General features: G+C 39.4%; 1 protein-coding gene across 1 annotated transcript; it reads left to right on the top strand.

Moving 5' to 3' along the window:
* Positions 1-1460: 1460 nt before the first annotated feature.
* Positions 1461-11819, top strand: mrpl45 (mitochondrial ribosomal protein L45). The gene is made up of 8 exons (XM_040146232.1): positions 1461-1592; positions 2297-2492; positions 3937-4054; positions 4264-4362; positions 6144-6192; positions 6326-6475; positions 7828-8001; positions 11225-11819. Exons 1-8 carry the CDS (start codon positions 1530-1532, stop codon positions 11321-11323), a joined length of 948 nt encoding a protein of 315 aa, XP_040002166.1. The 5' UTR covers positions 1461-1529; the 3' UTR covers positions 11324-11819.
* Positions 11820-13271: the final 1452 nt, after the last annotated feature.

Raw genomic sequence — 13271 nt, forward strand, 5'->3', positions numbered from 1 at the left:
TACATACACATTCACACACGGAGACAGCGTCATCACGTCTCTGCATACGTGCCCAACGTGCGTGTACATGGCCGTGCAATCAAAAACACAAGCTCAAGTGAAATTGCTTAAAGAGTTTGAAGATGAAATTGAAGTTCCATATGTATGAAGTTATATATATATGTGTGTGTGTGTGTGTGTGTGTGTGTGTATTTGTATTTATATACGTTTATTAGCCACTCTCTAAAACAAGCTGAACATTATAACCTTCATTGAGGAGGTTTTATTTCAAGACTAGAGCACTTTATCAATCCCAAAGGGAAATCGGAGTGTTGCAGCTGCTTCTGCACATAAATAAATAAAAAAACAAAAAATTAAAAAAATGAGGTAGGTCAATAACAAATGATGCAGTTAAAGGCTAAATTCTATACAGTAACCAAATGGACTATATAAAGTATAAAAACAAAAAATAAATATACATTAAAAAATAGAGACTGAAGATAGACCCACAGCTATACTGTGTGCTGCATATACACTGTACAATGGTGGTAATATACCATAATACACTGTAAATTAGTGCGAGTCTGGTGGATATATGCTGTACAGAGCCACGCAAACCTTGAAAGATCCGATTATTCTGATATATAAAAGATGTTATACATAATTTGATAAATAAAAAGTCCAGGTGTGCAGTCTGTCCTGTTACACTTATCATTTATTTGGTTTATTTATGATTTATTTGTGTCTTTTCCATTCTGTAACTGACATTTCAACTGCATGCAGTGCTTACACTTCAGCTGAAACTTCAAGCCCTTTCAGGTCTCAGGTCTTCACCTGTGAACAACGACAAAACCTTCAGCTCCTCTAACACACTATGGACAATTTACTCCAACTTTTTTAAAGTTTTTTTTTAGTTTTTATTTGACCCACTGAATTAAAAAGTAATTAACTTTAATCGAAATAATTAAAAAAAGTAATTTACACAAACTTACAATAAAGCAGTGGTAATCAATCACAGAGGTAAGGCTGCAACCAGTTACTTTCATGATCAATCTGACAATTATTTCTACAATAATCAGTTGATTTTTCAGTGTTTAACATGTCAAAAAATTGTGAAATATGCTCCGGAGCCCAAGTTAACAAATTCAAATTTTTTTGTTTCGTCTGACCAACATTCAAAAGCCCCAAAATTTAGAATTTAAAGATGTGACTTTCTATCTCATAACTGTGACTTTTCATCTCATAATTTCAACTTTTGTCTGATCATTTTTGACTTTTTATTACATAATCTTGACTTTTCATCTCCTAATTTTGAGTATTCAATCATTATTTTGACATAGTAAGTCAAAATTTAGACTTTCTAACTCGTAATTATGACTTTTTTAATTTAACAATTTTGACTTTTTATGTCAAATTTCGGACTTAGTTGGTCGAAATATTTGACTTACCATGACAATTTTTTTATTATCACGATTTCCACGGTTCACGGTTTTATCTTGAAAGTGATAACCGGAAGTTTTTTTTCTTCTTTCCGGTAATCGGGGGAAAAAATGGCGATGCCCATGAGGAGGACGCTGGTGGTCCTTCACAGAGCAACATGCAGCAGTCTTACGGTAACGAAACATTTGACACGTCAACCATAACACGTTACTGCTTTTAAAAAGCATTAGTCAGCGAATTTGTTGAAGAAGCAGCTTCGGTTTGTTTTGTTCTGAACGCGCTGCGCTGCACGCAGTCCTTCCCGGAGCTAGCTTAGCTAACGTTAGCTAACGGTCAGGACATGGGAGACTGTTTTCACCACGAGAATAAAAACAAATAAGTCAAAACAGGAAGTTTCTAAGTCAGAATTATTGGATATGATGTAGAACTTATGAGAGTTACTGAGTCAAAACTGTGACAGGGAAGGTAAGTTAAAATTCTGACTTAATTTACATCATTTTAACTTCTAAAAGGCAAAATTTTGACTTATCACATTATTTTAAGGTCGTAGTGGGTGGTGGTGAACTGCATTACATTGAAAGGTGTTTCTCATATTTTTTCCACCCCATTTACATTAACGAGGAGGGGCAGAATATTAGAAACCCCCCTTAAATGTAATGTACAAAACCACCACCTACTACGATCTCAATAATAACATAAAGAAGTAAATTGACACCTTTCTGACAGTGTCACCAACAAATGAAACTTCATTAGGATTCATGGCAGAGCTGTCGTGTTGGATTGCATTAGATCGTACCTAATAAAGCGGCCACTGAGTGTAGATTAATTTTGAAAACACCTGTAATCAGCAAGCATTTCTCCGTCCACCTTCTCTTAGAACGCCGAGGCGTCTCTGGGTGTGAGGCACCCAGTCCCACTTTTCCTGCCGGTCCGGACCAAGAAGCGGTACTTTATCCCTCCAACGGTGGGGATGAAGGGGAAGATGCAGGGGAGCATGGAGGCCAAGAGCCGAGCGACGGGCGTAGTCATCCGACAGGAGTATTTTGAGAGGCCCATCAACATCGCCTGCACTGGTAAAACAGCTGCTGCTCATGTTAACATATTATGTCAACTTATTTATAATAATGATAACAATAGCGTTGTTAATATAGCACTTTTCAAAACACAGTTACAAGGTGCTTTACAGTAAAAACCCAGGAATAAAAATAATAAATTAATCTAAAACATGATAAACAATTAAAGCAATTACTACAGAGTAAGGTAACCAGTGAAGGGAAGCAAGGATTGGTGTGATGTGGCAACTTCTCTTAGAACGTGTTGAAAGCCTGGCAGCAGCGTTTTGTATCAGCTACAGTCTTTGGTTGTTGATACCAGACTAAAGGGCGTTGCAGTAGTCCAGTCTGGAGGAGATAAGAGTGGTTGACCTTTTTCTCCATCTGCAGGTGAAAGGAATGAGCTGATCTTGGTTAAATATCTCAGTTGGACAAAGCAGGATTGCAAAACTTTAGTCGCTGGACAGTCGGAGATAACACCGAGATTATTATTAACATTAATAATTAGTTATTAGTAACTGTTATTTGCATCTTTTTCCGTGGTGTTTCACAGTCCGCCAACCTTTTTATCAAGACAGTTAAAGAAGGTGTTCAATATCTGACTAGAGAAATATTAGGAAATAGGAACGTAAAACTGGAAAATTGAATCGTTTACGAAAACAATATATATTTTTCAGGAGAGGCTCATAGTGTCTATTCAGACTAATGCCGGTAGATTTAAGTTGATGGTTAGTGAGTTTACCACACCAGCTTTACCAGTTTACCAGTGACTTTTAACATGTAACCACCAGTAGGTCTGGGTACTGAACCTCAAAAGTTTTCGGTGATGACTAAAATGTGGTTTTGGTATCAAAAACTGTCAGGAGAGTAAAGTTGGCATCCATTGTCTAGTCGAAATTCATATTCTTCTTTATGTATTCTTCAATCAGACTGATTCTGATTTAAATTATATTTTGCCTCATTTTTTGTAGCCTGATAGTCAGACCAAATTGCATATTAGCACCCATTTCGTTTTCACTTTGTTTTATGTCCGTAATTTGAATTGGTGCCTCATCGCTACAATCGTATGGCTGCCTGCGCTGAGACAAAATTCAACATTTAAGATGTTATTTTGTTAAATTAAGAAAACGGTGTCATGGAAAAAGATGTGCAAGTTTCTTACTGGGAGTTGCAGAAAAACGTGTTGTTTTGGTAAATGGTACAGAAACTGAGACATCCGGTAATCATCTGGCTAAAGAAACTGGAGTCACAGAGTAGTGAGATAGATTCAGCACATTTGTCCAACAACTGCTGTTGTTGTGTTTTGTAATAAATCCCAGTTTACAACTCCCTAAAAAGAGTCTTTTAGTGGGGCTACTCTTCATCAATCAGATAGCAGTTTGGTATTGAAACGATCTATTTTAAAAACTGTCGGTGTTTGGGGGGTACTCACTGATTGATCAGTCCTGTCTGCTGTTTTTACCAGCGGGAATCTTTGATCCCTACATCCCCCCAGAGGGTGACGCTCGTCTTTCCACTCTGTCTAAAGAGGGCCTGAAACAACGGACTGAACAGATACGACAGAGCGCTGCCTCACAGCTAGCGTAAGATTGTTTTTCTAACCCCTCACGTTGTTCGCGTTCTGACGTTTTTCCCGTCAAACATGTCTGGATCTTGCAGGAGAGAACTGAGTTCGGTGTGAGTTTGTCATTTTATTATAGCTGTCTCATCCATTTAAATCCAAAACATCTTAAAAGGTCAGCTGTTACAATCAAGCTGCAAACGCTGAAGATTTTTTATTCTGTCTTCACAGGATTCGTAAAATCAAAGAGCACGACTCTCTGTTCTCAACGAAGGATTTTGCAGAGCGAGCTCAAGAAATCTTCATCGAGGCTCACAACGCTCTGACACAGTAAGAAAATGAACTCCTGTCTCCACTTCGCTCAGCCGGCTGACACAGCTTATCTCAGCCTCCCACTCAGGGAGACATAACGAATCTAACAGCGTGACAGTTGTTACGGAAGTGAGAGTAATGACACATGCTGCAAAGTGGGAAATAACTCAAATAAAGAAAGATCCTTTGCATTGTTGACAAATTAGGCTAAAAAACTGGCTTTGTTCTACTTACTAGTGATTAATGAGCCAGTGCTCAGAAAAGATCTCACAAGACAAAGATGGAATGGATGAATCAGTCAAATTTTTATTCATGTTGTTGTTGTTGTGCATATAACTATGCCCAGAACACATGGGCCTACAACACACCACAAATTCATACATGCCAGGACCAGATTGCTGTGTGTAGATTTCCGAAAACAGAGAAGCAACTTAGGCTTCTTCCGGAATAAAATCTAAAGACCATTGCTTTCTACACCACATTGCTTTTCTACACCAAAAAAAATGAGTGACTGACAAAAAAACATATACAGTACTAGAGAAATCAAAATAAATACTAATGTCCATTTTCCCTTCTTTTCCAGGCGTTAAAAAGATAGCAGACTTAAAATCAAGAATTAGACAGCCATTCCAATTTAATCACATGTTGTAGAGCTGCTGTACTAAGCTCATGTACATTTAGTGTTACGATAGTCATGTTTACTGTGATCAAACTGTCTGGTACTCTTCAGTATATTAACCTTTTTCATTATTTTCTTACAATCCGCCCTAGTTTCGACCCAGTTGTCAGTTTATTAGGTACACCTAGCTTCCCTTGCTGTCACATGTGCTTTAACATGTCCTCTCTTAGTGGCCCTTGCTCCTTGTCATAGCATGGAGGATGAAATTTCTGGTTTTTGATTACAGTCCAAATTCTGATCCAGCCATTGTTCAGTAAACTGTCTCATCGACTTGTGCTCAGTTGTCATTGTCATGATTTAAAAAAAAAAAAAAAAAAAAACAACAACAAAAAAACAGTCTTACAGAATTCATTCAATATTTGACACAAAAAAATGCCTAACTCAAGGTCCACTTACTAGCTTTTTCTGGAGCATTCAACCACATTTCTCAGTCTTCTTCAGAGGATTGAGTTTGCTCGGTCAGAGTAAACTGAACTGGATAAAACTAAAATGAAACCGTGAAAACTCCACCCAATGATGAAGTTCTTTTAGACATGTTTTTTTTTTTTTTTTTTTGTGGTCAAAAAACTATTTAATTAATTCTGTACGTGTCTACTTGTTAGAAACAAAACAGCACATGTAGATTATGCAGATTATTTTCCATTTTTCTTCTGACAGCTGTGACCATCACAATATTCTAAAACAATCTTCAAATGGCTTTTCATCGTAAACATTTCATTCATTTTCAAATAAGACAAAGACAAGCAGCTGATTCTCGAAAAATGTGACGCTGGAAGAAGTGAACATTTGGCTTTTTTTTTTTTTTTGGTTGGTGATTCATTTTCTGTCAGATCAACTGACCGATTAATCAATTAGTTGTTTGGGCTCTAAACTTTACAGTTCAAAATTAGCTTGAAATGAACTGGGAATTTTTAACAGGGGAATTATTTTCTAGGTGATCATGTTTGTGTAGCCTGACTGACATGAGGCAGAGCCTAAACGAATGCAGCCTGTCATGAAATTAAATACTTTTTTGTCAAACGAAGCATTAACTCACTTAATATATAAGAACATTTGGTTTAAGGTCAAGAGAGAAAGGTGAACCTCTGGTCTTGTTTTTTATTTATTTTATTTTTTTCAGGTTTAACAAGGAGAAACTTCACTCCTTGTTAACAGAGAGGTGTTATCCGGTAAGTTCCGTCCTCTTGTGAAGAACCACACCAGCTAATTCAGCTACATCCCCCTCTCGTTTACGTTTTTTTTTTTTTTTTAATCAAATGCCGCACTGCAACTCCTCCTGTCACTCCTCTGTCCCGTGTCCAGGAGATGACGAGGGGGAACCGCTACAAGACGATTCGCTGGAGGTTTGTCGAGTCCCTGGAGCCACCCAGAGTGGTCCACGCCCGCTGCCCCGACATGGTCTCCAAAGGCAACCTGTACGGCCAGGTGACGGTTCGAATGCACTCCAAACAGGTACGATCCATGTGTTAATGGCTACAATGCAGGATTGAGTACGAACCATTTGTGTGCAGAGCGTTTTCTCAAAGTGTTTCCTGTTTTTTTTTGTTGAGATATATCATTATAACTCTTACCATGCATGGCCAAGGCTCAAGTATAGTTTTGGACATAAATTAATTTTAACTCATAAATACACTGAAATACTTGGGAACTATGTTTGATAAGAGATTGAGATTTAGTTTTAATACAGATGTCCTTGTGAAACAGGTTCAGGTCCGAGAACTTTGACAAGGTTTTATTCCTCTAATTGAAAAGCCTCTTTCATGTGTTTGCTGGTCCACAACCAAGGTGTTGATAACCTCAACTCTAGAGTTATTGGCAAAACACAGCGACCTCTAATACATCTTAATACCGATCAAGTCCTCAGAAGCACATGTACGATTATCAACAACCCCGCACGTGATGCCCTCTGTGACTACTGTAAGCTAATAGAATAAGGAATGTGTTTTAGATTGATTATTCCGGGAGCCACTTGAATTTTTTTGACAGAATCTGTGCCCTTCAGCTACGTTTGTATGCAAATTTTAGAGTAAATTACAAGTTTTGTTGATTTTTTTTTTTTGAAATGAAAAGAAGTAAAGTAACTACAACCCCTGCAGCGATGGGACATTAAAACTGTATATCTCACATGCTACAGCCTAAAAATATCTCAAAACTGGAAGTGATCTGCAGGAAGAGTGGGTGAAAATTCCTAAATTAAGAAAAGAAAGACTCATAGCTGGCTGCAAGAAGTGTTGGCAAGCTGTGATATCTGCCAAAGGAAGGGTTCGTAACTGCTGACTTAGACTTAAACCGTTGCACACTCCAGAATTGCTGTGACTTTTTTTTTTTTTTTAGTTCATGAAATAAAAAGTAACGGTGCGTTGACATTTTTTAATGTCTGCTTTGCTGCAGGGGTTTTATTTACTTCTTTTCACTTCAAAACCTTTGTGTACAACTGCATGGGCTGCTCTTTCTAGCACTGTCACATTTGTATTTTTAGATTGCTTTTCATGTGTTTAAATGAATTGTCTATGTGCACTTCTGTTTGCAATCTCACTTGCCTCAAATTGCCCCTTGAGAGACAAATAAAGTGTTTTGAACTGAACAGAACAAAGTCACATCTCGGGACCCAAATTGCACTGGTGCCGGATTAAAAAAACATCCAAACCCGAACGGTTTTAATGTTATATATATCCACTGTATGTCGCACACAGTTAATTGAAGAGCAGTTTTGGGGTTTGCGTCCGAGGGCTAAAGCCAAGGTTCAAATCCAGATTTAGATCACTTAATAAACCCTCTTATATAAATGTGCGTTTGTCCTACAGACTCTGGCCATCTACGACCGCTTCGGGAGGCTGATGCTGGGCAGCGAGGAGCAGCCGAAGGACGTCCTGGAGTACCTGGTTATAGAACGACACCTCGTCAACCCCTACGGCCGGTGGAGGTTACACGGAAAAATAGTGCCATCCTGGGCTCCTGCCAAAGACCCAATTATTAAGGTGACCCCCTACTCTGCACCGGCCGACAGCATTTATCTTTTAGTAAGAAGAAGGCAGAGGTCCAAGCCACTCTCCCTGTCAAAAGGATATTAGAGAACCTTTATTAACTGGCCAGTTCATACTTCACTTTAATGACCACGTGAACAAGGTTGATGGAATATGTTTCCATCTTTCACACTTTTTAATGTCATTTTCTTATTTTCTTCAAGTATATTATATTTCTTGTCCTTGCTGTCACACGTGCTTTTATATGAACCCTCTTAAGTGCTTTCGCTTTTTCTCATAAAGTAGAGAATGATACATCTGGGGTTTGATTACAGTCCACATTCTGCTCCAACTGAGATCAGTACAGGAGTAATCTCCTGAAACATGAGCATAGAATATGTAATAAGCTTTTTAATATATATATTTTTTAATCACAGCGTGATACTGCAGGTAACCTCAAATCAACATGAGGCGCACGGCAGAGAGTTGTCTAGAGAAACATAAAATATGGCAAAAATGAAGCACCAAAGTGCATCCTTGGCATTTAGAAATAGTGAACATGTCCGACTCGGGGTCCCCTCAGTAGCCTTTACACATAGCACTTGATAATGGGGAGATCGGAACAGCTGCCGAACAAGCTCCGGAAAGAGCTCGTGAGGAGGTCTTGACTCGGGCTTGTTTCGTCAGATCGCTAAGCCAAAATGTTCCCGACACAGACTTCCCTGCTACAGTGCTGACATTCATCAGCCATAACTGACCCAGTGTGAACTGTCCAGTTATTGAAGACTTTATATTTTCTTATTGACAAGGATATTGCCATAGACCTCGGGGACTAGTGAGACATTTAACAAAGGAACTCGTTTCTTTGAAATTAAATCACAACAGCGAAATTGGTTCTGGAAAGATGTAATTTTTTTTTTTTTTTAATGGTCTGAGCAGCACAAACCAAAATTCCTTTCACGTCGATTGTATTGGGTTGGAGGCAGAGATCTCAAAACCTGGACAAACGCAGCCAAAACTGTCTGTAGATACAACCAGAGGTGAAAAACAAAATATGTGTTTTGTAATTGGGGTTAACTAACTCTTTTACTGTAGCTAATGTTCCTCAGTCAACGGAGTCCGAACATCAGGCTGAACTTTTCCTAATCACTACGCTCTGGAAGGGACTCCTGCTGACTGGATTGTGTTGCTCGCAGAGTTGATTCCGAGTTAAACGGCAATATTTCTATTAATGTTTCAGTATATTTCATTAAATAGCACATCTCGGCCAATCATGTGGCGGCAGTCTAGTGCGGAAAATCCTGCAGATACGGGTCAGGACCTTCGGTTCACATCAAACGTCAGACTACGGAAAAATGTGATCTCAGAGACTTTGACCGTGGCAGGACTGTTGGTGCCAGACGGGCTGGTCTGAGTGTTTCTGAAACTGCTGATCTCCTGGGATTGTCACACACAACAGTCTCCAGAGAGTTTACTCATTTTACTGGTAAGAGAACAGAAATCTGTTGCCGCGGTGGCCACGGGCTGCACCAAACCTGGAGAGCTGAAGACTGGAAAAAAGTACCCTGGTCTGATGAATCTGGATTTCATCTGAGGCAGCAGATGGTGGGGTCAGAATCTGGTGTCTAAAGCATGAATCCATGGACCCAAACCTGCCTTGTGTCAACAGTCCAGGCTGGTGGTGGTGGTGTAAAGGTGTGGGGACTGTTCACTTTGGGCCCCTTATATATCATGGTCTGAATGCCACAGACCATCTGAGTGTTTGTGCTTCCCTTTATGGCCACAGTTCACCATCTTCTACTGGCTACTTCCAGCAGGATAATGCTCCATGGCACAAAGCTAAAGTCGTCTCAAACTGGTTTCATGAACATGACAATGAGTTCAGTGGACTTCAGTGGCCTCCACAGTCACCAGATCTGGATCCAGTAGAACTCCTCTGGGATGTGGTAGAACAGATTGGCAGCTTGAATGTGACGCCGACAAATCTGCAGAAATGAGGTGATGCAATCGTGTCAACGTGGACCAGAATCTCAGAGGAAAGTTTCCAACATCCTGTAGAATCCAGGCCACGAAGACCTGAGGCTGTTCTGAGAGCAAAGGGAGGAACCACCCAGGGTTAGTGTGGTGTCCCTAATAAAGTTCCCGGTGTGTGTACTGGAATAGAAGATGACTTGCATTATACGCATCACCGCAAAACGTAGAACTTAATCACCTTAAATCCTTGAGTCAGTCCCTGCTGTGTCTGAGATGTACCTGACAGATGGAGCAGTAATGTTGCCTGGAAGGCGTCTCTTACTCTTCTCTGATAGAACCTAAAAAAAAAAAAAAAGCTTCGCTATCGGTGCTCACTTTGTCGGTGAACATAAAAGTGACGACACTGTCTCTGCTCCTTCGTTCTCTTTGTTACTTTGCAACAGACCTTGTTGTAAATGTGATCTCAAAAGCAGTGCTGCAAGTTTCCTCACACCTTTCATTTACTGTAAGAAAACAAGGGAGATTAGTTTATGTAAAAAAATATTAAACTCAGTTCTTAACCAGAACTGACCGAAGAGATGATACATTTTATGCAGATTTAAAAATATATATATTTTAAACATTTTTCATTCCTTTTAAATCCTCTTGCGGTTCTTTACATGCATGACGCTACAAAAACCTCAGTCAAATCGGTTTCACCAAACCTCTGCGGTCTACGGTTATTTTAGGCTCTGCCACCTGTCAGTCACAATCTGTCAAGCCAACTGACAAACGAAAGCAGGACACTTTCACAAGCTGTAGTCAATTAAATGGAGGGGAAAAAAAATTAAACCGGAAAGGTTTTACGCAATTACGTCTTAATCTGCTGCTCTTTTATTTTCTTTGTTTGCTCTTGGTGTTTAGTTTAAAAACAAGTAGGGTAAATAGCAAATACCTCCTAATTCTAAGAAAACGTTGGGAACTGTATCGTCCGTATTGATATAAAACAACAGAGGAATGCAGAAGCAAACCATTACAGTCCCACTAGGACGCTTCTTTCGCAGTAATCGCATCGTTGAAGTCGTGTCCAGTGGCTCCTCGGTGTTTTGAACGATGCAAACTGGTTTGCCCCTCTTGGCCCCGAAGGTTAACTGCCCTTGGAACAAAATAAGTCATGACATGGGGTGCGGAATGGATGGCACTTGAGATATTGGTTATGTATCATGTGATTGCGTGTTGATATGAATTTACAAGTGACGCTCATCTGCTCCTTGTTCTCTCCCAGACCGTCATGATTCCTGGTCCGAAGCTGTGGGCCGGACAAGAGCTCGATGCCGTCAACAATGAAGTTCCCAAACCAGCGGCAGTACAGTGGTATAAATAGGCCACCAGATGGCGCTGCTCTTTCGATTAAACCACAGGAGGACATTAGCACCAGCCGTGGGCCAAATGCCGTTTAAAATTTGGCCATGATTGGTTAGTTTGTCCCCTTTGGCAGGAAACCAGGCTTCCTTTGGAGCCTTTTCTGTCTTTTCTGTTTGGGAAAAAAAGGCTTTTGGCTGTTCAGATGGTGGAAGCAGCAGGTGAGTTGTAGGATGAACAAACCGCTGTGTCCCGAAGCCAATAAAGCTGCTTCGCACTCTACAGAAAATCATCATCACACACAAGTCTGGAACAGTAATAACAGCTCTTTTCATGACTTCAGCTCGCTGTCGTTTCACACATTTTTATGTTTTCTTTATGAGACTAGTTTAATGTGTACATGTAAAAAATAAAAATGTACAGATCTCCAGAAACTGTATGGTTTATTTCTGTGATGAATATACTGCGTGTTGACCTCAGGAAATACAAAAATAAAGTGTCCCATCTGCTTTTCTTCACACCAGGTTTTTTCGGAATAATCTTTCATAGAAGATACATACAAAATTGAAAACAGTACATGGGCTGCTTCTCTATGCGAAACAAAGGGTGTGTTACAATAATATTACATTTTTTTTTTCTTTTTTTTTTTTTTACATGACAACAAATTACAGCACGCTCATTCAAAAACACACAAACATGCAACAAGGCTCACAAAAACTAGGTCACTTCACTGACTAAAAAAACTTGGCGCAGTGTTTAACAATGAGATCACTAAATGAAAGAAACCTGAAGCTGCGTGAGACTGAATGACTGTAGCTGCAGCAGGAGTGCTGGTCGTCGTCCCCATCACCAACAATTGACCGTCGATTTCACAGAATACTCGCTGTCATAGACGCGTGACTTGATTACATCAATACAGAAAAAACTGCTAATACTGTTTTATTCACCATAAAACCTTTTTCCAAAAATAATACTGCTTTTAAAAAGTTGCAATCGTCTGTACCTTAAACTTAGTGTAATGATTCAGAGCTTTATAAAATACTACTCACTGCTGAGACGTTGGAATGTAGGGCCACTGTTGATGCAGATAAATTATTAGCTTGTAATGAAGATATCTTATAGTCATAAGAAATCTTTGCCTAATCCCTAAACTGATTTCATGGAAAAATCAGCATCATTCTTTCTCCAGTGTTACCATCTCTCTCTGTATATTAACGGGTTCTTGCAGAAGGATCTCTTAAAATCTAGTTCCTTTCCAAGACCAAAGAGTACCTATTTCTAGCAGTGACTGCAGTGGCATTTTCTGCAGATCTCAGATGTAAAAGAAATGTGCAGTAATCACTGCGCCGTAACGGGGAGAATTCTTAGGCCTCAAGTCTGAGTTTATGGTGCTTTATGCAGTTTTTGGCATTGCCTTTTTTATTGGTTGAGTGTTATTTTTCCCGTTATTATGACTGAGTCAAAAGTGAGGGAGTAATTTTAATCAGTCACTTAAGCAAACAGGTATGCATAGTTTTATGAATCGTTGATACTTAATTGAAATGAAATTTGACATCCGTTGTAGTCGTGGCGGCACTGCTTGACACTTAACACTTTCTTCTACTTTAAAAATATAATTTCCACAAAAGAACAGAATTAGACTGAATTTATCACGTGTACGCTGGATTAGGGTTTTGTCTCAAAGGTCCTGTGCTATATTTGCATCTGCGAGCACTGTAGACTTTTTAAGTTCCGATTTTGTGATTATATTCGCACCAGCCATTTGTCCAACATACTCTACGTACATGGCAAATATGTGAATTGTCGGCTAAAAACATGCAAAGACACAAAAAACATTTTAATTTATAATGGGGGGAGGGTAGAAGCAGGAAGAAAAGGGACTTCATCTAATTGCCTTAGATGCCCTTCCATCGTTCAGAGAATATCTGTTTGTGGATCATTGCTGGATCAATGAGGGACGTGATGAGTCT

Source organism: Xiphias gladius, chromosome 15 (assembly GCF_016859285.1).
Source record: "Xiphias gladius isolate SHS-SW01 ecotype Sanya breed wild chromosome 15, ASM1685928v1, whole genome shotgun sequence".
In the NCBI taxonomy this organism is placed as follows: Eukaryota; Metazoa; Chordata; class Actinopteri; order Istiophoriformes; family Xiphiidae; genus Xiphias; species Xiphias gladius.

What these genes read in the sequence shown, in the direction of transcription:
- mrpl45 (XM_040146232.1), top strand. Translation starts at nt 1,530, where the DNA reads ATGGCGATGCCCATGAGGAGGACGCTGGTGGTCCTTCACAGAGCAACA. An exon ending in AGCGCTGCCTCACAGCTAGC is followed by an intron (nt 4,055 to 4,263) that starts GTAAGATTGTTT and finishes CTGTCTTCACAG; the next exon opens with GATTCGTAAAATCAAAGAGC. An exon ending in GCTCACAACGCTCTGACACA is followed by an intron (nt 4,363 to 6,143) that starts GTAAGAAAATGA and finishes TATTTTTTTCAG; the next exon opens with GTTTAACAAGGAGAAACTTC.